This window comes from Pristis pectinata, chromosome 15, assembly GCF_009764475.1.
Source record: "Pristis pectinata isolate sPriPec2 chromosome 15, sPriPec2.1.pri, whole genome shotgun sequence".
NCBI lineage: Eukaryota > Metazoa > Chordata > Chondrichthyes > Rhinopristiformes > Pristidae > Pristis > Pristis pectinata.
Genome location: NC_067419.1, coordinates 38858395 through 38885698, shown reverse-complemented (window position 1 = coordinate 38885698; position 27304 = coordinate 38858395). Strand labels below are relative to the sequence as shown.

The window sequence follows — 27304 nt, the reverse complement described above, 5'->3', positions numbered from 1 at the left end:
ACTTCACCTGATCCCATCCTGTTTCCTGTTAGGATGTTATCCCCTTCTCTCAGTTTCTCCGTCTTGGCTGCATCTACTCTTAAGATGAGGCTTTCTACTCTCTGACTTCTGAAATGTCCTCCTTCTTTAGGAAATGTGACTTCCCTTGTGCTGTAGTTCACAGAGCCCTCACGCAAATTTCCTCCACTTTCTGCATGCTTGCTCTCACCCCCCCTCCCCAGAGTTTCTCTGGACCCCACCTTTTGCCCCACATCTGGTTTTACCACTTCTGCCAGCTCCAAGGGTATCTCACCACCAGTCACATCTTCCTCTCTCTCTCTCTCCCTCCCCCTTTCTGCTTTCTGTAAGGACTACTCTCTCTGCGACTCCCTGGTCTGCCCATCCCTTCCCACCCACACCTCGCTGTTCCCTGGCACTATTCCCTGCAACCATCAGAGGTGCAACACTTGCCACTCGCCTCCTCCTTCACCACCACCCAGGTACCTGTCTATCTTCTCCTTTGGTTCATCTTTCCTGTCCCTTTCCCCATTTGACCACCATCCCTCCTTTATCTGGTCCCACCTATCACCTACCCTTCCCCTTCCCCATCACACCTAATTCCATTTGCCTAAAATTTTCTTTTTTCTTTTCTTATGATTCCATCTATCACCTCACAGCCTCTCTTTCAACACTCCTTACTCCCTTTCATCTGGTTTCACCTATACACTGGTTATCTTCCTTCTACACTCAGTCCCGAAGATGGGTCTTGACCAACATTCCTTTGCCTCCGCAGAGGTTGCTGGCTCCATTAAGTTCTTCTAGCAGTTTATTTTATGTTAACTAACCTTCTTGGCTAGCAGAAACAGTTTCTCCTTGTTTCCTCTATCAAAAACAAAATCATAATTTTAAACACCCAATAATTCTCCACTCACTCTTCGCTTTTCCCAGCTTCTCGAGTCTTTGCATTTAACTTAAGTCCCTTATTCTTTCCCTCATTTAATTCTGCTAAATTTGCAGGGCAGTGGGAATGCTCCTACATAGAACCAGTAGAAGATCAGCCCTGATCCTGTTTAACGGTGAAGAGAGGCTAGAGGCTACTTCTGCATCTGTTTGCTATATTCTAGCCCTCACAGACTTATGGAACGCCGATTCATGATTGCTCAGTGCGTGACCACCCAAAACCTGAGAAGAATATTTGGGGAAGGCAATGAGAAGGTGTTCCTTTCTTGACAGCGCATGGAGGTAAAGTGAAAATAATGGGAGGATCACTTCACCACCTGCCCATTAAATACCTCCAGCTCCACCTGCGACATAATCTGTGGATCCCACACTGGTGTCAGAATTGGTTTGGAAGCAAGGCACCCGCGACCCGAGAAAGAGAGAAGATAGTTTTGCCTTGGGGGTGACTTCCCACGTCAGCCAGAAGACATCTTCAACCCTATTGCACCCACTCTTTGCAAACATGTACGTCGGGGTGACGGAGAGTCCGATGGAGTCATGTGGGAGTTGGTGGGGGCAGGGTGGATAGAAGATTATCACAAACCAGTCTGATCCCATCTTCAATTGTTATTAGCACTTCCCAGCAGGGAAGTTACCCAGGAGGGGAAAGATTTTCATTACTCTAGCCTAGGAGTTCCAGCATTAAATGAAGAACCCAGCTGTGGAAACTCAGCAGACCATGAACTCAGCTGGACATTTTGTTGTGAATGTCTTAACGATATATTTCCATTACCTACTGAGGCACTGTGGGAGGCGAGAGGCAGGGACAAAATAATCAAAACAATTAGAAACGTAATATCTAAGGAAAATATGCTGAGTTTTTTCGTAGTATGTTTGTACTGTAGCAAGAATATCTTATTAATTATTCATGCACTAATTGTTAACATAACGCATCGCATATCCACAAAACCGCATTGCAAAATAGGTATGAAATGCGAATCAGGAACAATCAGTTACAAGTTTCTGAATAAAACATACATTGCGAGAAGTAAAGCAAGCACATATATTTGCGTTCTTGTATGTTCTTATAAGAAAACAAATATATGTGTTTACTTTATTTCTCGCAACTGTAGCGAGTAGGTGCAAATCGTTCTCACAAGCATGAATCATTTGTGTTGATTGGATTTTAATTTCTAATTTCCTCTGCTCCTCCTGAAGGTGCTAACTCCTAATGGCGAACAGTTTCACAACTAGCTGCTGCATTTCAGCATCAAAGAGCCGGAGGAAGAGATAGCGTAACAGAAAACAAACGTGCAAAGAGGCAATTAAAGATGCAAAGTTCCAGTAAAATGAACTGTGTTTTAATTTAAAGAATACCACGCAGGACAACCACAATTTGACCATGTTAGGGGTGAGGGTGATGCATCTTCAACCCGGTTGCACCCTTGAGAACCCTTTGCAAACATGTACGGGCGCGCGGCAGACTGGGAACTGTAGTCCCATTAATTTAAGCTATGACGACGTGGGACACCCCCCCCCCCCCCCCCCCGGAAGGTTAAACTACAAATACCAGAATCCACTGGGCGGGACACGGCGTCCTGATCACGTGGGGACGACTACGGGCCAATGAGGGAGCAGTGTTGCGAATGCTGTGGGGTGGGAGGAGGCTGGAACGGAGGGGAGGGTTTGTTCTGACTGCGGGTGTACATGGTTGTGTTTGTACCTGCGGTAAATCGATAGAGGACTGGGATTTATCGAGAGTTCAGCACCTACCAACTTTTCCGCGGCTTCACCCATCGTCTTTTCCGAAAGAAAACGAAATATTTTTGCTGCGTTGACGAGAGAGAGCACGGAGTTTCAGGCGGGGAATCTTGTTGGGGGGTGCGTGGTGGGGAGAACGGTGATAAACTCTGAGAAAGGAGAAGAAACTGGGAGTGAGAGGAGGCGGGGGGGGAGGGAGAAGAAAGGAAAAGAACGAGCGAAGGATGGCTTGGATCCGGAGGCGGCCGTTGAGCGCGACGCTGCCGCTGCTGCTCGGTGGAGCCCTCGCGCTGCTCTGCGCCCGGATCCCGGCGGCGGTTGCCCTGGAGCCGCCTCGCGCCTGCCCGCTCCGCTGCTCGTGCCTAGGTGAGCTGCTGGACTGCAGCCGCCGCAAGCTCAGCCGGGTGCCGCACCCGCTGCCCGCCTGGATCGTCCGCCTGTGAGTATGCCTTGCAAACTACCTCCTCCCCCCAATCTTTCCGGAACGTTTCCAAAGAAAAGTCTCGAGTTTTGCATTGGAGGGAAAATATGTTTGCGTTTTAGCAAACGAAACTTGTTACATTTGCAAAATTCCAATAGCTTGCTGCCGATTTGCGCGGAAACTTGACCACGAAAGGTAGACCTTTCTGTGTTCCCCTTGGAGGTGCGCGTTTGTACCGCGCACAAATGTTTCAAATCCCTGGTCAAATCGGCGAAAGAAATTGGGATGCAGTTGATGTGTGGTTAACTTTTGAGTACTCTGGGCAAATTAAGTCTGAGTGAGAGATCATGTTGCCTTTGGATCTCCAAGTGCATTTTTTGATGGCCATCAAGTTAAGATAGTTGCTGCGAGTATACATAATGAAAAGAAGTTACATTAATTGCAGTTGTAACAGCTTTTAGATTTTCTGTGTTGGTTTACAGTTTGTATTCGGGATGCAATCTATTAAATGCCTCAGGTTTGATTTTAATTTGTGGTAATTTAAATTTTTCATTGCATTTAATTGTTGGTAGTTTATTAAGTTGTACACTTTAAGGCAAAGAAAGAAATGTAAATATGTTTCCTGCTGTGGAACAATTTACTATGTAGTTTTGTGGCTACTTGGCTGAAGTAGGAGAGTGGTTTGTACATCTGGAACTGTCCTAAAGGGCAAAGGCCCTTAGAAGGAAGTGTAGTAGGGAGACGTTCAAAGAGAAGAAATTAATGGAATTAGTTGAAATAATTAATATTGCCATCAACTGTAAAATAAATCTAGGGATTGGTACTCCTTTTTGTTGCTGTTCATCATTTGACTATGTGCAGCGAAAGGTCCAAATGTTGAACAAAGCAGGAAGACTTGCAATTAGTTGTGGCTAATTCCCTTCAAATTAGCTCATCTGGCAGTAATGCTGCCTTGCTCACAAAACATGAATAGCTCTTTCTTTAATGGACTTTGAAACTTTTCACTACTAACAAACTCCATGCCTTCCAAGAATTAGATACAAGTAAATTGAGGATTTTAAAAAGTGATTTTTAGAAAATTCTTCCTTTCCCAAATTTTAAAATTAATTTTAAGTTATTTATTTTGTATTGGATTTTAGTATATTAAATCTGGCAAGGGATAATTTTATTGTGTTCTGTATTATTTTCCACAAAATGACAGCAAAAGTACAATATTGAGATATTTTAGTGTTTAAATGCCTCATTTAAATTGGCACTAGGCATTTTCCCTTTTAAATGAAATGAACAAAACTGTGTCCCCTTTTCTATTAACTTGCTTTAAAATACCAGCTTGTTCTAAATATGAACTTGATTTTTCAACATTTTATTAGACACAGTAAAATGGAAGTTTGTGGTTGGGATTCCATTTTCATATGAATGTCAATAAAATCACTAAGAGTTTGAAGTTACTTTAAAAAATTTTTGCAAAATACATATTTTTGTATGCAAAGTCCATGCAACAGCTGGAATGACTTTCAGTATTTGATTTTTTTTGTTCTCTATATTTCAATCACTTCAAAGACGTTAATTTGCATCCATATGTTCTTATTAGTAGAGAAGTGTCTATGAGAGGAGCAGCTGTGGATAGTTTCCAGTTGTGTAAACAACCACTAGTAGCCCAGTTGGGGCACATAACTGTGATCACCCTTTGGAGAATTTGCCAGTTACTCAAAAGAAAACATTCAGTATCTCTTCTGTTTACACCAAACCTTGTGTTCTTGTAGCATTTATAAATGCTTCACTGTTAATCAAAAACTTCCTGAGGAAAACAGTGTGTTGCTTTGGGGTTGGGGAACAGTTTCATAAACCTCACGTTGTTCAGGTGTAGTTACACTGTACAGTTGTAGTGATTTAATTCAGCGAAATTTTGGGTTATTTAGTCAGCAGTTGCCAATTATCCATTCTTTGGTGTGATTCTGGAATTGAAGGTGGAAGTTTTAATCCCTTTTGTATTAACAACCAAAAAATCTTGCATTTAGTGCTTCAGGACATTCCAAGGCACCTCACAGCAAATTAAATTTGAAGTATGGTCATTGCATTTTTATAGAGAAGCACAGCAGCCAATTTGCACTTGGCAAGGTCCTACAAAGTCAAATGAAATACTTTCTTGAAAATCGTTCTTTTAATAACTCCTATACAAAAAAAAGTTAACCTTATTTTGTCACTGACTTAAATTTTCTGCCGCTCCCAAATCTTATGCCCAGATTTAGAAGCATCATATCCGTGACATTTTGAAGTGGATTATCCTGTAAATTTAGGAATCTGTTTTCAAACTACCTTAGACTTTTTTTCTAGTTATGGATGGTCTGAAATTAAATCTTAGAACTAAAGATGCTCCCTTGCCAGTCATACATAACTTTATTATCATCTTTTGTGCATTTATCAGCCATCACATTCATAACGCATCTCAATGTTATCTGTGTACCAAGTTTTAAACTTTTCACTAAAGCCTTGCATGTCTTTCCTGTTGTTTTGGTTCCAGCAATTTGCATTCTTGTTTGACTTAATGTCATGATGTTACTCTTGTTGAATTTTTCCTTCTCCTTTAATTAGTCTGCCCACATTGCTTAGAATTACTACTCATGGGTTAGCATCGTTGGCCAGTGCAGCTTGTTTGATATCCTTCATGGAGAATGTTTAATTGCATTTGTTTTTATTTGCTTATAAGAACATTGGGAGCCAATTCCACTCTTAACACCTCCCCCCTACACTACTTTTACTTAACTGTTTATTTTCAGCCAACACAATACCAGCCTTGTATTTTCTGGATGTTTTAAGATTTTGGTACTATTGTTATAGTTTCTGATTTACAAGATTCCCTCATTCATTGTGGAAAATCTCATGGCATTGGAATTTAAGGTACCCACTGCAAGGCAATGAATATGTTTATAAAAGTAGATATAGTTCAACAAGTGAACGTTTAATTGCTAACACACTTGGCTAAAATAAATTTAACTTTATATTGGAAAGTGCTTTTAAATTCGGATATTATTTAGCTCACATTTCGCTCCAAGTTTGATGTCATTCTCACCTATGGATAGGATGTTTTTCCATACCAGTTTGCATTTCATAAACAAGTTGCTTCCAAGGGTGGTTCAGAGGTGACACAGTCTGCATTAAGTTGAGTCAGCAGATGACAAATGCGTGGTCAAAAAGCAAAGGGTTTTAAGGTTGCATGTCAGGATGGGTGAAAAAAGTTGCAAGGCTTTAAGCAGAATGTTTGAAATTCTGTTACAGTTCATCCTTTTTACCTCATGATTGATGTAATCTGTAAAATTTGATTCTATCAGCATTATTCCATGACCAATAAGCAGGAGACTTATTGTGAGTGGGATCTCTAATTATGAGTGGGAAAGAAATATTCTTCATATTTAAAGACTAAATAACCTTGGGTAGTTTTCATGCTTGAATGTGTGCATCTTAGTGGCAGTGCAGTAATGACATTTTTCTCCCAGCAGGTAGCAGTTATATAGAGGTTTAGTCTTTTCCAATGTTCAGCACTAGCTGCTGAACAATGTTTCTCCACAGTGTGAGGGGAAAGAAGTGGCTGAGTAATTCCAGGCCATTTTCAGTGAAATTGTTGGCGAGTGAGGAAAAATACAACAAAGGTTACAAATAGATTTTGCATGGGGAAGAGTGTTAAATTTCCTGGGTGTCACGTACTTTTTGCTGCACATTTGTCATTCTGGTTCAATTTAAGCCTGTACTTCCACTACAATCAATAAAGTAGTAAATGTAGTTTAATTTCCTGTCAGGTGACACCAGACTGTTAAGTGGATTTAGACTGATCTTTCTTTTTGGGGGGGGGGGGGGGATGGGTGCATGCTGGTGATGGTTTTGCTTGAATAGTTGCACAGACTGAGAAGGTCCCAGTCAGTTGGTAACTTGATCTCAATTGTTGGTCTGCAGTTGCCTCTGTACTTGCTGTAAGGAAGAGGCACAAGTATTCTACTTCCTCATTGGAATTCATCAGGTCCTTTTGTTTTTTTTAAAAATGTAAATTCATGATGTAATGAGGGCAGGATCTCTTTGGGAATGGGTTCTTTGTTAAATAACTTGCAGAATCCCATTATTTAGTCTTGTAGATTGGTGTCAGTGGTAGAACCTTAAGAATAAATGAAGAGCTAGTGGTGGAATAAAAGAATAAAAATATTAGCTGAAGTAGAGAAAAATTAAATCTTTTGAGCCAAAAAATGCAGTCTGCCTTAGTAATTTTGGGACTGAAACTTGTTTGGCATTTGAGTAATTATTTGTGAATTGAATTCACTCTTTGCTCTCAGTGGATTACTATCCAACTTGTTTGTTCTTTGAAGCTGTGGTCAATCATTGCTTTAAATACTTCAACGCTTGTCAATTGCAATGTAAATACAAAATTGAAGAAAATGTCAAATCGGAGCAGTACTTTACAATGGAAAGCATAATTATGATTTTAAAAGATCAAAGGGTTATTTTATATTTTAATGGTGGCTTAACTGGTAAATTAGCAAAAATATGCGATTAGCTGATCTTTTGGGAAGGTTTGTTTATGCACATGAAAAGTTTACCATCTATGTGGGGTGGTTATGGGTGCAAAGTGGTTCTTTGGACTGTTGCCCGTTACAAACTTGGTTTTGGCATATTGGAAAGTATGAAACTACTATGCAAGTTTGCTAAAAGGTCAATGGCTGTGTAAATAATGAAATAAGACCACAGTAAAGTAGCAATGTCCCATTCCTTTTGTTTCTAGTGGTTTATTCTTAAAATCCACATTCCAGTGAATATGTTTAAAAGCTGCTGTTTGGTGGAGGTGCAATGGATGTAAAGAAACACGAGATGCAACATATGAAGTGGCCATGCATCAGTCTGCCATATTAGGCTTTTTTCCCTTGGATTTAAAAAGCTTTCCCAGAGCCTGCTTGAAGGATCTAGTGGAAAATTGAAGTGATAGAAGTATCTATCCAACTAGGGCAAAAGAATTTGTAATTCCACTGTGAAGTACATTTCCAAGGAGAAATTTTCATCGCTTTTATAGTTGCACTACAGCTGACAGATGCTGGGAATATTACTTCACAGATCTCAGATGCTTACAAGTGAATCTCTGGTTATCAGGGACTGATTGAGACAATCTAATCAAGGGTATAGGTTGTAAATGGGAGAGCTGCTTGAGCCTTTGTTAAATTTCCAAGATTAGATTGAGGCCTTGAAAATAACCTGTTGTCAGTAAGTAATAACCTGTGTACTGTTTAGAAGTTGTGAGGATGGTGGGGCATTCCTGGGCTGCTGGAGTCTTTGTTTAGTGAATAGCCTTTAACATATTTGTAGTATATTAATTTGCTGTACAGAATCTCTAGTTCTTCACTGATAAGCAAATAATTCCATGGCTCAATACAAAACCGTTTTGCAAATACCATTCTTTCCTGGATACAATAGTAAGTGTCTGCCAACATGAAGTGGGAAAGAAGCTTGATATAAGTAGAGACCTTTAAATGAAAATGCGATAATGATTAAGATCCAAAGGGGAAAAAACTTGATTTTATTATTCTGGAAGTCAGAAAAACACATGGCAATGAGCTGTTCTCAGCAGCTGCTTTTCTATACAATCCAGACTGAGAACTTTTTACGTACTGCGCTGATTTATGAGTCACTCAATATTGGTGTCTTAAAGTAGTTAAAGCTTTGTGATTTCCCTTCCCAGCATACTTATTTTTCTGCTGAATTAGCTCATCTACCCCATGTTATGGTATTGATTTAAAATCTTTAGCTTTAAATGTCTGCTGTGAGATGAAACTTTTTGCAATTCAGAAATTGTTCTTGATTACAGCATTCAAATAGCAATCTGAACGTAAGTTTCTATTTTCTTAAATTTATGAAATTGGCTTTTACCTCTTTGCTCCCCAGTACTTAATCCAGGTGCAACAGATTGCCATACCACTACATAGCCTTTGTTCCTTATGGGGAAAAAACGTTGTCTTAGTAAGTGTGGTGCTATTGATTTCTTACAAGAGACAGCTGTTTTATTCTTGGTTTGGGGCTATTTCCTCACTTTCTTTGTTAACACCTTTCAAAAATGAGTGAAGAATAGGGTTTTTGAACAGTGAGTGCACAGGAATAGACCTTATTGAGATGGGAATCTCTGAAGCTGGTTAGCTATTGGTTTATTTATTTTTCTTAGATGCACCAGGCTCCTGAAGTATGTCTTTTTGTGAAAATTTTCAACTTGAGCACTAGGTTTATGGATTCCATGGCGATAATTCCCTGTAGTGCTCTTTTTTATTTAATTTTAATAGAGAATGTGCATATGCCAAGCTGGATTAGCTGTTAATATGGAGGTGCAGAGTGCATGCACACATTTAGTTCCTTTTTATTACACAATAGTGTTAGAACTGTAGTATTGTTTCATAAGCTGTAGCTCTGAGTTATGTATATTGTGAAATTTTGAAGGAGGGATACCTTGTCAGCATCCAGCTGCATTTGTATTTTGCACAAACATCTGAATCTTGCCTACAAGATAAGCATTGAATGTACTTTCGTTATAAATTCAACCTGGTATTCTAAAATGTTACTGAGGTCATTAATAGGCAGTTGTTTCACATGTGCACTGTTTGGGTTAAATGCATGTTACGATAAAATCACTTATCCATGTTTGCATCCTGTGATTTGTGTAATTCTACCTCAGTTTGTTTCAGATTGACAGAAAGACTGCCAAGTGACTTCTATTTTCTCAGTAATTATCCTTCTTTTCTCTCCTTGTTCAGTTTCATGGTTAGGATAACACTATTACCTCAACTGATCATATTCATAAGTGCTTATGACTATTGGCATTCAGGTAGCCCACAAAGAAAACTTGGTTAAGCATGATCCTGACCTTTAGATATTCACATCTGTATAGCAGAGGTTGCTAGATAGTCATCGAGTATGAAAACCCTTACTAAACCCAGTTGACGTCAGTTAGTTTGATGCAGAACCGGAATCAAGCATTGATTTATAATTATCCATATGTTAAGTTAATTTTGCAGAGGTATTTCGAGTCACATCAGTTTTTCTCATCCTGCCATGTCAGTGTCTTTGTTTTTGAAGCAAAGGTTTTTAATTTTTTTGAAGATTAATCTAGAAGCTTTATCGGATGAAGTAATTAGAAATCTGTTTGCAAGGTGAATGAAAAGCATGTGCTAACAAACTTTCATAGAATGATGTAGAATTACATCATTGAGGTGTACATATATGATTAGGTGCTGTATAAATTTGATTTTTTAAAATCCCAAATGGTTCTTAAGTTCCTGAAAGACATGGGCAAAGCCACCCTTAAGTCCTTATGTACTTGATCTAAATGGATATTTGAGAGCCTTGATTATTGCAGCACCACTAAGCTTTATGGCTAATCTAGTTGCATACTACATAATATTGTAACTTGTATCTGGTAATAATTTGCAGTCTGTAAGTAAGAGAACAGAGCAGACATTATGATAAATTGGGTTGGATTATTAGGTTTTGAGTACTTTTTCTATTATGGAATGTTATAATTGAGAAATGAACATTAAAACCTTTTGAGAATGAGCTTTATCAAAATGTTAGGAATGTGAAAGCATGAAGAGGTAGGATACTGGACTGAATTTAACTGAAGCAGAACATGTTAGATGAGGAAAATCAGTTGAGATTTTCAAGGTTGTAAATGCTGTTTTGATAGTAGCTGGTCTATTTTCTGTGGACACTGCTGAAGTTGCCATTTTTTCTAAAATTATTATAAAGTGAATAAGGTGGAAGCCTGAGTGCACAGAGCATAAATTGTATTGCAAGGATTAGTTTTACAATAAGCAATAAACAGATTAGTAGCTTACCACTTTTCCCTTAATTTTAAACAGGGTAGTAGGTTTAGTTTTGGAATGTTTCAGCTGAGTTCTCTCATGCATGAAGATTGCCAATTGGTGGGATTTTGCAGCTTTTCTTTAAAAAAAAGAAATGTACTCTTTTCTGTCTTAGGATTGCAACAATCAAATGTGGCACCTTGCCTGACAACAACTAAACCAAGAAAGACTGAGATCATAAATTACTTGCTGATCTGATATGCAGGGGAGTGACTGGTGTCTGCAAATGGTTTCAATCTGTAGTAAGTCAGAAATGTATGATGCTTGCTGTCTTTCCCTTAACAGAAGTAACTGTAAACATGTCATTAGCTAAGTTACCTTTTTCTTGTTTTGGAGATGGGGACATTGCAAAGGAGTTTGTCTTTACCCAAAGTTCATATGCACATTTAACACTGGGGCATAATGAAGCAAGAATTCTGACTTGCCTCTCCAGCTCCAATTCTGTTCCCTCTACCTCGTATCAGTGATAGCGGGCTGCCCCCAGAACACTATGCAAAAGATGCATTTCACTGTGTGTTTCGATGTATGTGGACTAATAAAGATATATTATCTTATAAGGTAACTGTTTTGCATTCACCGCGGCTGTGGTGAGACCAGTTAAACAAATGTAGGTCAGAAATAAAATTTGCCTTGATCAAATTCTGTTTCATTTCCCACAGTGAAATTACAGATTAAGCCGCTTCATATCAGTGAGCTTTAATTGTTTACTAAATGTGATTTCCCCCCCTGCCTTATTTTAGTATTAAGAGCAGTTCTAAAACATGGATATAATTTTTTTAAATCTCATTTAAACTTCATATTAGTTCAGCCAAAAAGTTTAGGCAAAAAGGTGAGAAATAGAAATTTAGCTGCTTTGGTCAAAACAGCTGTATCTGGAATCTAATTCCATAAATGGTGACCCTCTTGAGATTGGATTTTGAATGTGTAAAGAAATTTATGTGAATTGGGACACAGCACTTTAAGGGCAAGTTGCCATATGTAGAAAATTCCTTAGCTGAAAATAATCCTTTACTAAAACAAGCTGTTCTTCTAGTAGAGACTTGCACCTATGTTGCTTCCAGACTTTTGTGTCTGAACTTTCTAAAATCCAGTACAAAAAAATTGGTAGAAGTTTGGTCTTTGGGAAAAGAGTGCATTTTGAGAGTTTTTAAAGCCAGAATTCTAGAAATTTATGATGGAATTAAAAACTTTTTTTGATGCTGTGTTGTTAACATTTAGTTGTAAGTGCTAACCTGCTTCCAGATAAATGTGACTCACAATAAGAAGCAGATTTAGGATATCTGTTTAAGCCTTGATGCAAGCATTCTGTAAATTGAACTTGAGCATGTTTCCAATGTTCTTGGAAATCTGTCGGTCATCTTGTACTGTTAACGTCGCTAATTTTCGATTTGGTTTTTTTGACATTTTGTAACCCTAAACAGTATGGAGCTGGGGCAACTTGAAATAGATTGAACACTGTTTTCATATTTGCTGATAGACTACAGATGGGGCAGAGTTTAAACTCAAGTGGAAGTGTCTGGCTGCAGTGTGATGATCTTGCACAGCACTCTTAGTAATTGGAGGATTTTGTAGTTTAGAACCTTTTGCCAGCTCTGTACATGTTACAGCTACAACAGAACAGACCTCATGTCTATAGCTGTCTGGGTGTCTGCAAACATGCTTCAAATACATGGTATAGATTGCAATTCAAAATCCACAGATTTTGTACTCTGCCTGCTTAGTTCAGGAGCTGGTTATGCACAACCATGGATATTGAATTAATTTCAACTAGAATAATCATTTTGTAAATGTTACCTTAAAATATTAAGCCAGAATTCCAATTCTTTCCTGTATACCACAAAGGTTCAAGTTAAAAAAAATAGTCTGATTGTTTGCTCTCCAATGTGGGGAAATTAGTTAAGTTAATATCCTGGTTCAGTGTAGCACATTCAGACACTTGAGAAATTTGTTGTACATGGAATTTTTTCTGCTCTTCTCAATAATTCTAGAGCTTAACAATTAAAACATTATAATACTCCTGTTTAGGACTCTATCAGAACAATTGATTGTGACAGTATTTTTGAAATTTTGTCCCTTATTGGCTTAAAACTATAATTTACATGTTTGGAAAAATGCATCATTTGCACCTATGTAATTCCAGCTTGAGCACTAACAGCTTTTTGGAAAAAGACTCCCATGCTTTTCTGTAGATAATGCTATATACATGCAGCAGCATGGATCTTTTGATACCAGAAGCTCTGTAATGTTGTCCAGTATTTATTCACCAGGTGACCCTGTATAGTGACTATGCAACAGACTATTTTGCCCCAAAAAATAGTCAAGCTTGATGGTAGTTTTATCTTGAGCACTTAAATGCATAGTGGTTTACTGGGTCAATGACGTCAGATCAGTGTTTCTTGTACAGATCATTTGGAAGCAGAGTAAGAAAGCTGGCTGAATTGCCTTGTGTCCAAACCAAGGGCATGAAGTTGCATTTCTGCCAGCTGTGAATCATGTGTTCAGGAATTGTGACATAGACCAAGAATCGAATCTGTGACCTTCCTGGTTTGCTATTTCAAAATTATACCAGTAAGTACATTTTACCTAATGTACTATAGGGTAGCCAATTTTTGTACATTAAACCAAGGTTACTAGTTTAGTTGGTTGAAAACCCAATGTGTAATGGTTGCAAATTTATGGCTAATTTCCCTACAACCCTCAACATGATAAATTAAAGGTGGGTTTTATCAAACTATGTTGTAAATTGTATGCTCTGAAATGGAATTTCACATTAATATGTAAAATATTTTCCAGGGACGTGAGTCACAATCGAATTACTTCTATCAATGGTAGCTTGTTTAACCATCTACGCAGCTTACAGGAAGTGTAAGTAGCATTTTATTTGTTAGAATTAACTCTTAAATTGTGTTTAATTCATTTCTGACTTTGCCTTTATTGACTTTCAGAAAAATAACTCACAATGAACTGACTACAATACCAAGCTTTGGAATTATAGCTGCAAACCTTACTCTGCTTTCACTGTAAGTGACAATGTTTATATTTTTATTCAGGGCTTTAACTTTTTGAAATGCTATAAAGCACAAGTATGTGTATTCTGTCATGATGCATTCATGTTTTATTCTGGTATCCTGAATTGCCATGGTTGCTGAACAATTCAGGAAAGCCAGATCAGAATTCTATTACTCTAGGACAGTGGTGGCTTGGCTTATTTGCTGGCATTGTAGCACCTGAGTGAGAAGATCATGGAAATTGGCCTGATGGTATAGTTAAATTTCATAATCTAAACAATAAACTTGTGCAGGCTTGAGTGATGTTGATGACGCTACTCTTTGGATGGGATGTTCAACAGTGTTATCAGTTCCCGTTCTTGTTCAGCTGAGAAAACAATGCTGTGCATTGGTAAAAGCAGTTTTCTGGTATTCCATTTGTTTTGACCAAAAACAGATGTGGTCAATCACCACCTGTCTGGGGGGGGGGGGGGGGGGGGGGGGGGGGGGGGAAGGTTGACAGTGAAGAATGCTTGCCGCATGTGGCTATGTGACAGCACTGTCCTTGAAGCAATAATATGTGAATTGCTACATAAATGCAAATGTTATTAGTTGAAGTTGTCTTTCTAAAGTATTGGCTTTCATTTATGTTGGATATGCACAGGGCCAGCCAGGCTTGCATTGGGTATGCACGGGTCTAATGCAAGGATAAGTGAAGTATAAATATTAGGATATTGCTTCAGTTGGATTCGCAGGCCAAAACCTAAATATATCCATTTAGTGGCTTTTAAATTACAGCGTCTGTGTGCACTGTGCTGTGGCTGATGTGTAACATGAAAGGAGTATGGCTAAGCCGCAGTGCTTGAATATTGCTTTTGATTGTTCCTCTAGAATTGACAGGCAGAAGTTCCAAATCGGAATTTACTCACAGCATTTGAAATAATAACAAAAACATAGTCAATAATGAAAAGGATCTAGTTCATTGTGATCCACTCAAATAAGAGTCCCTTGTCTGAATCAGTAGTTTGGGGGGGGGGGGGTGTTCTTCCACAGCACCCCCCACCCCCCCACCGAACTACAGATTCTCTGCAGTTAGTATTGTCGTACAAGTTTGAACATTCTCTTGCAGAACAATTCTGCCTGCTCACTTACCTGATACCTGCAGGGACTAATTTCTGCAGTTTGCAACAAATTCTGATAGGAAAAATGACTATTGAAAGCTAGGCTGTCCCTTGGTATCATTGGTTGTTTCAGATGCATTTTAAACTTTAAAACTCAAAGTTGGTCTTTATTAATCTAAGTTTCACTTTGTGAATGTCAGTTGAAGAAATGTCACTCCAGTTCCTTGAAGTGCCCTAATTTTTGAAATTGCTTTCATTATCAATGTTCACAACACCTGTATTTTGCCTCAAGATATAGAGCCTGATTAATGCTGCTATTAAAAGCAATAGTTTCTTCAGTTTCTGTATTGAACAAATAGTTTTGAATCATACATAAGTGCCCAGAGTATACTTGTGAAGCAAAGGTGTATGTGTGCTACTGGTTTGTAATTTAGGAAATGTACATGTACAGTTTAAGTTAACTCTTTAATGCCTTGTTCGTTAAGTCAACTTAGCTCCCTAAATGGCTAATACAAGGTTTTAAAACAAGATCGGGAGAAAAACACATTCAGGTCCAAAATTGGCTTAATAGGAGACAGAGCGTGATGGTCAAGGGTTCTTGTGACTGGATGTGTGTGACAAGTAGTTTCTCACATGGATCAGCACAGGTATCCTCGTTGTTTGTAATATATGTGAATGACTTGGATGTGGGAGGCATGATCAGTAAATTCACAGATAACACAGATTGGCAGAGTTGATAATGTGGAAGATAATCTTGGGTTGCAGAGATTTGCATTTGTGAAATGGGCTGTAAAATGGTGGCGTTTAATCCAGGCAAATGTGTGGATGTGCACTTTAGTTGTACTGTACTAATGAGGCTAGAATATACACCAAGGTCTTGAGAAATGGAGGGACATTGGAGTAAAAGTTCATAGATCATTGAAGGTGGCAACACATGTAGATAACATAGTTATGAAGGAACTTTGGATGCTGGCCTTAGTTATTTGAGGCATTGAATATGGAATTGGGGAGGTCATGTTGCAAATTTATAAAACCTTGGTCAGATCTTGGCTGGAGTACTTCATGCCGTTCTGGTTGCCATGCTATAGGAAGGATGTGATGGTGCTGTAGAGTGTGCAGAGAAGATTCACGAGGTTGTTGCTGGGATGGAGCAGTTCAGTTGCGAAGAGGCTGGAGAAAATGTGTGTGATCTCTCTGGAAGAGAAAAGGTTAAGAAAGGACATGGTTGAGGAATATAAAATTGAGTAGAGATGGGGTAGACTGCAGGAAACTCTACTCCTTACTAGAGGATATAAATACAGGATAAAAGGGAAGAGATTTGGAGGGTATATAAGGGGGACCTTCCACCAGAGAGTGGTTGGAGCTGGGTCACTGATACCATTTAAGGAGTGTCTAGATAAGCACTTGAACTACTTAGGCATGTATGGCTATGGACCAAGTGCTGGGAGATGGGATTAACACAAGAGTTCCCACTGGCATGGATGATTTGGGCTGAATAGCCTGTTTCCATTGCTGTACAATTCTATGACTCTAAACTTTTACACTGTGCCAAAATATGCCATCAGTATTCTCACTTTCAAACTAAACCCAGCAAACTCATTGTTTCCCACTTCAGTTTATATATAGTGCCAAAAAAATTTCACTGTGTTCAGCAGCATAATGAATTTCTTTTAAAGTTTAGTCACTGTTGCAACATAGTAAATGTGGCAGAAAATTTGCACACAGCATGGTCTTCCAAACAGCAGTGAGATAATGACCTCTTTGAAATAGTGCACTGAATCCGATATCCACTTGAAAGGGCAGCTGGGGCAATGGTTTACTATTTCATCTGAAACACTGTCCCTCTGACAGTATAGAGCACTCCCTCAGTACTGTACTGGAGTGTCAGTCCAGGTTTTCCCAATACTCTAAAATGAGGACTTTCATGCTCTGTCTTGAATTCAAGTGTGCATCAGAAAGCCATACCTGACATTTAGGCATAACAATTGGAATGGACATGCTGGGCCGAAGGGCCTATTTCTGTGCTGTACAACTCTGATTCTGTGTTTACTGTAATGTACTGTTATCTGTGTAGATCTTGAGTGACCTATAGTTTTTAAAAAAAACTTTTTTTTTGTCCTCCAAGTCCACCAAAGCCAGTGCATCCTGCGTTTTTAGGCTGTGTTTGCTATTTGCTATTCATCATGTGTAAGTGTAGAAGGCTGTTGTTAAGCTAGGGAAAGCAGTGGGTCCTAGATCCCTCTGTCTTTCAGCTTCAAGAATTTTCCAATGAGGAATCAGTGAATATGCATTTATTTCTACCTAAATCTTCAATGAAGATTTCGAACACTTCATGCAGAAGTTTTCTATGAGAAACAAAGCAATGTAAGAGGTGAGTATACAAGAAGACCACACCATAATGCCTGAATTAAATCAATGATGGGTGAAGGTTGTTTCACCTCAAATGTTTAACAGACCATGAAACTAGTGGATTGGTCTATAGCCCATGTACAAAGTGAGCTAAGTCTTTGTGTGTGGTTGATGAAAAGGAAACTAAGGCAATTTATTGTTGAATCCATATTGTCCACTGCCCCTAAACATAGGTCTTTGTGCAAGTTTTGGTATAAGCAAATAAGGCTCATCTTGGACATTCTCTTTCATTTTGGAAAAGTATTGGCGTTTCCATCTTTCCTGGAGTTGCTGAATCGGCTGGGTAGTATTTTCATTGATACCAATAGAAACCCAGCCGAATTTTCTAAACAAAGGAATTTGCTTGCCTTTCTGAGATTTTCAATTCCTTGGGACAAGGGAAAAGTGGCAGTTTTTGCTGTAATGTGTGTAGTTTTGTGTATTCCTGTTGAAGGATTCTGAAGCTGTACTTCGTGTAATTGCATCTTTATTTTCAACTTTGGCACATCCTACACTGCATGTGTGGCATTTCCTATTGGAGAAGGAACACACATTTGTAAACCATAATATGAAATCTTTTATTCCTTCGTGTCTTTAATGAAAAACAGTCATTCTACACTTTGAAGACTCTGAGGCATAAGATGAAATAAATTTTTTGAATTAGTACTGAATGTTACCAGATAAACATGGGGTGCAAGCTAATCAGGTTTTCTTCAGGCAAAAGCTGTACTACCTCCATATGTTCATTTGTAGCAAGATTCCCAAGTTCAGCTAATCAAACTTTCTTTCACATAGCAAGTATTGTATCTCAGGTTTTAGTCTGCAGTTAACATCTAGGATTATTACTTCAAAATGAGCTGTGTTTTGAGGGTTAGGTAACAAATTCCCGGGAAACTATTCAATTAATTAATCTGATCACAACTCAATTACTTGCATCTGGTGATTTATTGGGGTTTGTTTTTACTGGGCCCAGGTCAGTTAGTGTAGCCAGTGTGTCTGCAGTACTGCTTGAATAAGAGCTAAGTGACACATGATATGAATATGGGTTTTCCAATAGTAAAGGAGAAAAGCAGACAATATTTGAAGTCTGCCTCAATTTTAATTACAAACTTCAGTAATTGATAATCAGGTAAATTTTACAATAAAATTTAAGGTTATCAGTTGTTCTTTGTAGCATTCTGGCAGCAGAACAGTATGATTGTCAAAGTATGCTTCCAGCATTCGTATATGTTGCATATCAAACACTGCATGAGGTTTTTGATGCACCTAGCTCCTTATTTTGTGCATAATGAACATCATTGAAACTTGCTGGTTTCTTGCAGAGCACCCCCAGCACATTTACTTTATTGTTCCTGATTATGAATTGTGTGTGACTGTATAAAACTCTGAATACATTTGGTTTTGCTAAGAGAGTTTTTAGATCTCCTTTTGACTTTCTTGAACGACATTACTTTTTTTTTAAGTCTGTTGTGATTTAAAATGTAAATTTCAATTATGAACAAATGACAAAGTTTACGAGAATAACACTAAATGGCTCTATAACAGTGCACAGCTTTACCTTGTGGTGCATGCAGCTTTGATGTGTGTTAACACATCTGGGTCATAATAAAATGAGGTGATTTCTTTAAATTGTAGAAATGTGAAGAAGGAAGGGAGGAATGTTAACTGTCAGGAGATTGACTGTTTATTGATCTGAGACTTGGAAAATTGAGATAAACAAATGGTTTAAAGAAACTGGAGTAATGCTGTCTGTGGCTTGGGCGGTGACCCAGAATGAAGCCTGCATTAAGTGATGTTATACTTGTTGCATTTTTATTAACTTTTATTTAGCAAAAGTCTTTTGAAGGACTCTGATGGCATAAGATTGACCAATGCTTAAAAATTGCAACTTTGTGTATTTATGTTGTACAACTCTATTTGATATAACATATGAAATATTTCTCCTTTGGTGTTAACAACAAATCGAAAAATAGTTTAAACATAGGAGTTGGAAATAGTGTCAGTATTATTTAGCCTGTGGTATAAAGATGTACAACAGTGACAGTATTTGAAACATCAGCTACCAATAATGTTCTCATTGCAGATGATTTATTGAAAGTTTAGTTTGGTGTGTTCTATCATAATTAAAATCAACCACTTCATATTGCATCCTTGGAAGACACTTCATTAAGTCTAGAAGTACCATGAACTATCTGAATTGATTTTCATTAAAATTTATAGGTAGCTCTAGAACAGTTGTATAGGTGAGTGATTTGGGGCAGTTTATTTCCTTTTTGTTGTAGACTGAGTGCTCACTTTGTCTCTGCAGGTTTACATTGTGGTATGTCTTTAAATTGAACATGTTGACCATTGCTATACTTGGATGCAGGTTCAGTCCCCAAAAATTAAAAATGTAATTTTCTCCTTGAGCTCAATAGTTTCCTTTTGCAAATTACTGATCTATAAAATCTGCCTATCAGTGTAATTGGAGCACACATCTGGCACTAGATGTTCTAAAATAACAGGAGAGAAAAGTTCTTTTGTTTCCTCTTGTACACTGAAGATCGACACAATGGAGAGTAGGCTTTAACAGTACAAGTCTGAGATGGACCCTATCAAGATACCTTTTCACACTTGGAATCTGTGAAATTCTGTACTTGATCTTGTATATTTGCAGTGTCTAAATCCAAAGCATTTGGAATTCCTTCTGGATGGTCTTTAGATCTTATACAAGATGAATCAACGCCATTACTTTCCCCCAAAGTTAGGCAAACTATACCATTCACCTCAATCTGTGACCTCAGAAAACTGAGCTTATTTGTAATGCACTCACCACTGGGTGATGGGTCAAAGAAGGCTGAGAAAACATGTTTGTTTCATTCAGGTGGTAACTTTATCTATTGTTTAAATACAAAAAAAAGTCAGTTGCACAAAATTATCATTAGTATAAATGCATCCTTTGAGCGCGGTTTATTTCCAGCTGCATTATTTCCAGAAATCAAATCATGGTACTGGAATTTTAATTCAAAAGAAACTTTTTGCTCAGAGTGTTATAATCTAGTGGTTTCTCAATTTGTAGATGAGACATGAGATTTTAAAGAAATGATGTGCTATGAAATATTTCATGTTTATTGGTACACTGTGCTGTACCAAGTGTGCCAGTTTGACTCATTCAGTGCACTGAGTTCATTTTAACCCCTACCAAGCAATTCTATTGCAAGGAGGCGGATTATAAGTAGAAGTTCAATGTCAGCTGATGTAGACCTCCCAGAAGTGAGCTGTGAAGTGGTATTGTCGGTTCATCATGATGGAGGCTTATCCAAGAGAAACAAAATGCAAAATATGCTAATACTAGGTGGGATTGGGGGAAGAAATTAAAAGTTGTATTTGCATAGTATACCTATGATTTCATGTTAACCTTCATGATGACTCTGGAATGAATCTACTTTTCTCCCCCCCCCCCCCCCCCCCCCCCCCCCCCCCCCCCCCCCCCCCCCCCCCCCACATCACTAATTTCCTTGTACGGCATTATCAATCACAAAAGTAGCTCCCCTCCAGTGTATTGTCTAAATGTCCCTTTTTCACTTGAGTCTTAAATGTATGTTTATCTCCATATATTTTAACCAGAAAGGCATCATATCTTGTCTTGTCCTAGTGCAGAAACACATACACTTGCATTTAAGGATGTTGTATAGCAGACCAGAGTAGGAGAATATGAGAGAGGGGGAAAAAAAAAAGATCGATTAGGAATTCCTCCTGCAATGAATTACAGTTAAAGCAAAGTGCGTAAATTGTTTAAAATTGGACAGATGAATGGAAATGTAGAAAATTCTACACAGGCAGAGTGTGAAAGAGAAGGTCAGGCTGCTTCCCCTTTGGATGGAAAGGGGATTCCCAAAGTGGTACTATCTTTTTGCTTTCTCCTGCTCTTCCATAGGTGCTGCAGTTAGTTACGCATACAGTTGCCTTCAGAGTTAACTAAACTAGCATAATTTAATGGATTTAAATTTGGAACTAATCCATGTAATTTTTTTAAATATTTTTTTGTCCTGTTAATTCATGTAATTGCACAAATTCTAATACAATGAAAATTTGGTGGATTTAATAAAGCTGGGAAGACTCTGTGAAATTGGTTCATTCGGCTGTCAGCTGTAACAATTCTGGCAAGTTTGAGTAAAATTTAGAGCTATTGATTTCATGCTAATGCACAGTTAGAGAATCGGTGATCCTTGAGTACCACTGCTGGCAGACTTCTTAGACTGGAACATGTCAAAGCAGAAATCAGTACCATTTAAATGAAGATCTGCAAATGTGCACGTCCAGCCAAACTAATACGTAGAATAGTAAAGCTGGTAGAAATAGCAACTTGCCTCACTCTTTTGGGCTTCTACGGTTCAGAAGTAGTCTCAAGTCATTATAGTTCTGATCTGAGCAACCTGAGGCAAAACTGCATGAAAGCTGTTTTGAATGTGCTGACAGTTCATACAAGCAGGCTGAAGCTTGAATAGTTGGGTTAGTGTCCAAATTCAGACTGGATATTCAGGTTTAATTCTTCACAAAGAGTCCATTATAAGTGCATACAGAGGTTTCAGTTTACAATATGCATTTCCTATGGTTTTTACAGAGACTCACCACTTCTGCATTGTATTGCCAAGTACCATATTGCAAATCCAAGACAAGAATACAGGAAAATAAGAGCAGGAGTAGGCCACCCTCAAGCCTACCCCACCATTCAATATGTTCATGGCTGATCTGCCCCAGGCTTCAACTTCTGTGCCAGTTCTCCATAGCTCTGAATTCCCTGACCTTTTCAAAAATTTATCTACATCTTTAAATACCTCCAATGTTCTAGTCTCTGCAACCATCTAATGTACAGAATTCCAAAATTTGCCTCCCCTCTGTGAGAAGAATTTCCTACGCACCTCAGGTTTTAATGACTGCACTCTTGTAACCATGTCCCCTGTTTGAAACTCCCCACTCATGCAAACACCCCAACATCTACCCTGTCAAGCCCCTTTAGGATCTTGTATCTTTCAATAAGATCACCCCTCGTTCTTCTAAACTCAAGTTGATAGAACTAACCTTGTTAGCCACTTGTGATAGGACAACACTCTCATTCTAGGGATTAGTCTAATGGACCTCTTTTAGTTACATTTCATTTGTCTTAAGGACCCAGGTAAAACTTAGTTATCATGTTGGATCAAAAAGGCAAGTGGTTTACAGTTGTACTGGACTCCATGTATTATAGAAAAATTGTTCCATTTGTTTCCCTCTTTTGCAGGTTATGCAACAGGGCTTATGCAAAATAAAATGACTTGTAGTGAAGCAAGTCTGCAAATGTGGCTTTACTTGTATTAACTAATCTACTCTTTTTGGCAGAGTATATAATCTATGGAACAAATGGCATTTTATACCTTTTATTTAAAAAAAAAGCATTCTCAAGTGAACAATAAACAGAAGGTAAAAGAGCTTTAAAGGTTGGAGACTTGATGAATTTTCCAGAAGATATTTGAATGAGTGGTGGTCACTTGACATTGTTTTAGGAAATGATTTTCATAGAGCAGAAATGTAGTGATTTGTTCTTTTTTTGATGCATTGTTGGCCTTTGCTTTTAAGACTGCAATCCTCAATTTTAAATCTTCCACAAATACATGACTTGAGAAATGACTTTTCGCCCTATTCCAACTCTGGACTGTGAGCAATGTATTGGGATTCCAAGTAGAGTTGGTGAAGAATGATGGTGATAGAACATTTAACTACTTAGATCTGTTTTATTGTTTAACAAGGTCACAGCTGATTTGTGATCTAGTACCATGTACCCTGCTTTTTCTTCAAACTTCAATACTTTCACTAGGGAAAAATCTTACCAATTTCAGGTTTTTAAATGACCAATTGACTTTCAATTGCCATTTGCAGAAGATTTCAACATTGCTACCATCCTCTGCATAGAGTATTGATTCCTAACTTCAGCCCTAAAAATTCTCAACTTTGAATTATAGGCTCTGCCCCTAATTCTAGATTCCTCAATCTAGTGTAGTAATTTCATTTTGTCTGGCCTATCAGTTCTCTTTAATGTCTTGAAAGCTTCAATCAAAGTATCCTGTAACTTTCTAAATTACCTCCCTTTGTAATTTAACCCTGGGAGTCCATGTATCATTCAGATTAATCTATACTGCATTCCTTTCAAGTCCAATATAACTTTCAAAATGGGTGTAAACAAAATGTATAGAGAAAAAGAAAAGCTTTTCAGCATGTAGGTATTTTTTTGGTTTAAATTGCATTATTACATAATTTCCTGTGCTGCAAATGTTCAGTAGACTTGAAGTTTTAGGCATTTGGTGCCAATGTTGATACCATAAATGTTGGTGCGGTTATAGAAACCTAAGGGATTTCTAATATTAAAATAAATGAGTAGTCACTGATGATTGTATTTCACTTTATGGTTCATTGAATCATTTATGACAGGAAGATCTTGCTGAACTAGATCTTGCATGCTAGTTCACAATCTGTTACTTCATTTCACCATGGTATTGATGGTAGGTCCATTCCTGTTTTGAGAGTTCTGCTCTCTCCACCAACCTTTGCTGAGAGTCTAATTCTGTGACATGCCCTGGGCATTGTGTACGATTAGAATAGACCTTGCATATACACTCTTGTGTGAGACCTTTTTTCTGCCAGTTCTGCACTGGTGGAGCAGGTGGATAAAGTAGACAACAGCTTATTGGTCCCCAACCACTAATGAGGATTGGGCCTGGGATTGGAGGCTTTGGGAATAGAATTGCCTCCAGGGAAGGGGCATCTGGGAGCTAAAGTCATCTTTCTAAAGAGAAAGTGTTTTGGGGGGGGGGGCGTGTGGGTGTTGCATGGAAACAGTGAAAACAGGCCCTATCATCCACTGAATCTGTGATAGCCATCAAACACCCAATTGTTACACTAATCCTACCCTAACTCATTCTATTCTCCTCCCATTTCCATTCACTTCTAGACTCTACTGTTTTCAGTTCACAGAGAGAGCACACAGGCCATTCAGCCCACCAGGTCCGTGCTGACCAGCAACCACCCACTTACACCAATCCTACGTTGATCCCATTATTTTACTCTCCCCACATTCTTGTCAACTCCTGCACAGATTCTACCACTCACCAACACTTTGGTGGCAATTTACAGCAACCAATTAATCTACCAGCCCATACATCATTAGGGCACAGGAGGACACTGGAGCACCCTAGGGAAACCCACAGGGTCACAGAGAACGTGCAAACTCCACACTCTCGCGCGGGTCGGGATCGAACCCAGGTTTCCTGCGCTGTGAGGCAGCGGCTCTATTAGCTGCACCACCCTTGCCGACCCCAGTTCCTACACTCCCTTTCACACTTGGGGCAATTTACAGTGGCTAATTAACCTAAATTAATCTTTGAGATGTGGGAAGAAATGGGAAGACCTGAAGGAAACCCACACAATTGCAGGGAGAATGTGCAAACTTCACTAAGGTCTGAGGTCAGTTTGAAACTGGGTCATCAGAACGGAGGTAGCAGGTCTTCTTGCTGCACCACAGTGCTGCCCAGGAGCTGTAGAGGGTTGCTAATCTCATGTGTTGTCAAGGGCTGTGAGAATGGAGGAGAGCAAACTTCATGGATTTGAAAGCATACCTTCCTACAATGTTATAATTGTGTCTGCTTTGATCTGGGTGGTCCATGGTGTTTGCAGGTCTAGAATGCACAAAGAAATTTTGTGCAAGTGATGTCAAGATGTCTGCTGCTTGCCATTTGACTTAACTAAGCATGTGTGGCAACCACCATATGTCAGACCTGCAGAGAACCAGGGTTGTATATCCAGATGTGTGTACACCAAGAATCTGATTGTAATTAGCATTTTGGTTTTAGTTAAGGTTTATTTTCCCTGCATAGATGAATCTTAAGAATTTCTAATCTTGTTTTTATTAATAATTGGCATTTTCAGAGTTCAGCAGAAAATGTGAGAAATAAACAGTGTGTTTGTGACATTTCTGCTTGGATGCATTTACTACTGAACTTCCTAAAGTCAAAGGTAAAATCTTGCATCCAAATGACCAAGTGCTGCTTCTGTGAAGCAACTGAAAAAAGAATAACTTCTACATCTTTTCAGAGTGCCTTGTTATTGAGCCCAGGATGATCTTGTGTTCGATGAGACTTGTTTATTTTCTCAAACAAGCACTAAAATAAGTCTTACCCCTGTTTTGATTCAGAAGTTTATGAAATTATTTCCAATTATAGTTTTTTTGTTTGAAATTATTATAAAAATATAGCAGCAATTTATCATAATGTAATAAAGTTTTGTTATTCCCCAAAAGCATTTGGGCATAATGTCACTCACTTATCATTTTGTCTGTGTACCTTGATCAATACTATTTTGGTTTTAGAGCTGCATCTAATCTTTAGCTGCAGCATAACTGTTTAAAGGCAGCTTTCCATTAAAACTTTGGAGCATTTCTGACAACAGGTCTATATGCTTTTGTGTATGTGGTGGGGGGCTGGTAGTTGGGGGAAGGTCCCCTTGAAATCTCTACTCAAATGCCAAATTTTTCATGCCTGGATCAAAACATTGTCTTATGAAAAGTTACATATGGATGAGGCTGTCACCAGTGAGATTTTGTGCAACTGCATCTATACACGTGTGGGTTAGAAATCCTACTTTGGTAGCCACAGCAGTGCATTGTGCCCTTTTCTTATGCCTATATTTTAAATTGCATCCTGGTTTAGGTTCTTTACCCTTTTAAACAAACTAACTATTTTGCATCCATGTTTTCCAAAAATATTGATTATATGGAATGGACTATGAAGGGAGGCAGTGAGATTTGATTGTATCTGCAAACTTAGGATATGGTTAAGCACTTGGAAGAAGTTTTTATTTGAAAGTGGAAAAATGGTGTTGTGGGATACGCAGTTGAAGCATAGAGTCCATGATTTTTGTTTTGGTTCTACATTCTTAAGTTGTGGATTTGATTAATCCATCTTTTCCTCTTTTTGATGTAAAATAACTAATGGTTTTTCTTTTCCAGTTTGTAACACAGAAATTGGACTTTGCTCTTGAGATTACTTTGGTTTTGATACTGTATGCATTGTAGATTGTCACGTTTATTTGGACTCGGTTACATTGCCTATTCAATAGTTATTAACTATTTGAAATCCAGTACAAGCCTAGTGATGAAATAGCACTGAAGACTGCTCTTCTGAATTCAATAAGTAATGCTGGCACTCTATAACCTTCCACCACCCTGTACCCCGAACATTGGCATTTGTGCATGTTCTGAGCAGGCACCTGTGTAGAGTAACCTTGACAGATTAACTGCTTGCTCATGTAATGCAATTTGTATCATGTTCTCTAAAACAGTTAAGCTGTATACATAATGATTGTGACACATCATCATTACAACTGCACAAGAAAGATGGTGCTGCTGACATAATATTAAACTTGGAGATGGATGATAAAACATAGAATAGTACATACAGCACAGGAACAAACCTTTTGCCCCATGATGTCTGTGTGGACCATGAAACCTATCTGAATTGCACATTCACTTGCACGTGATCTAAATCCCTCCATTCCCTACTGTTCATGTTCCTGTCTGAGAGCCTGTTAAACAATGCTATTGTATTTGCTTCACCATTTCTCCTGACAGTGAATTCCTGGCACCTACCATTGTGTTTCTAAAAAAAACTTGCCTCATTAATCTCCTTTAAACTTTCCCATTCTTGCCTTAAACCATTGCCCTCTAGTACTTGACACCTCTCCCGGGGGGGGGGGGGGGGAGCAAGGAAAGAGTATCTACCCTATCTATGTCTTTATAATTTCCTGGTGAATCTCTTCTGC

At 38.5% G+C, this 27304-nt stretch overlaps 1 protein-coding gene across 2 annotated transcripts in view; it reads left to right on the top strand.

The window, feature by feature from the left end:
* Positions 1-2508: 2508 nt before the first annotated feature.
* lrig3 (leucine-rich repeats and immunoglobulin-like domains 3) overlaps positions 2509-27304 on the top strand; it is a 51088-nt gene continuing 26292 nt past the window's right edge. Inside the window, exons 1-3 of one of the 2 annotated variants that reach the window (XM_052030081.1) lie at positions 2509-3118; positions 13774-13845; positions 13926-14000. In XM_052030081.1, the coding sequence (XP_051886041.1) occupies positions 2904-3118; positions 13774-13845; positions 13926-14000 (362 nt within the window). In that variant the 5' untranslated portion in view covers positions 2509-2903. The remainder of the gene's footprint in view (positions 3119-13773; positions 13846-13925; positions 14001-27304) is intronic. The other variant, XM_052030082.1, reaches the window with a different exon arrangement.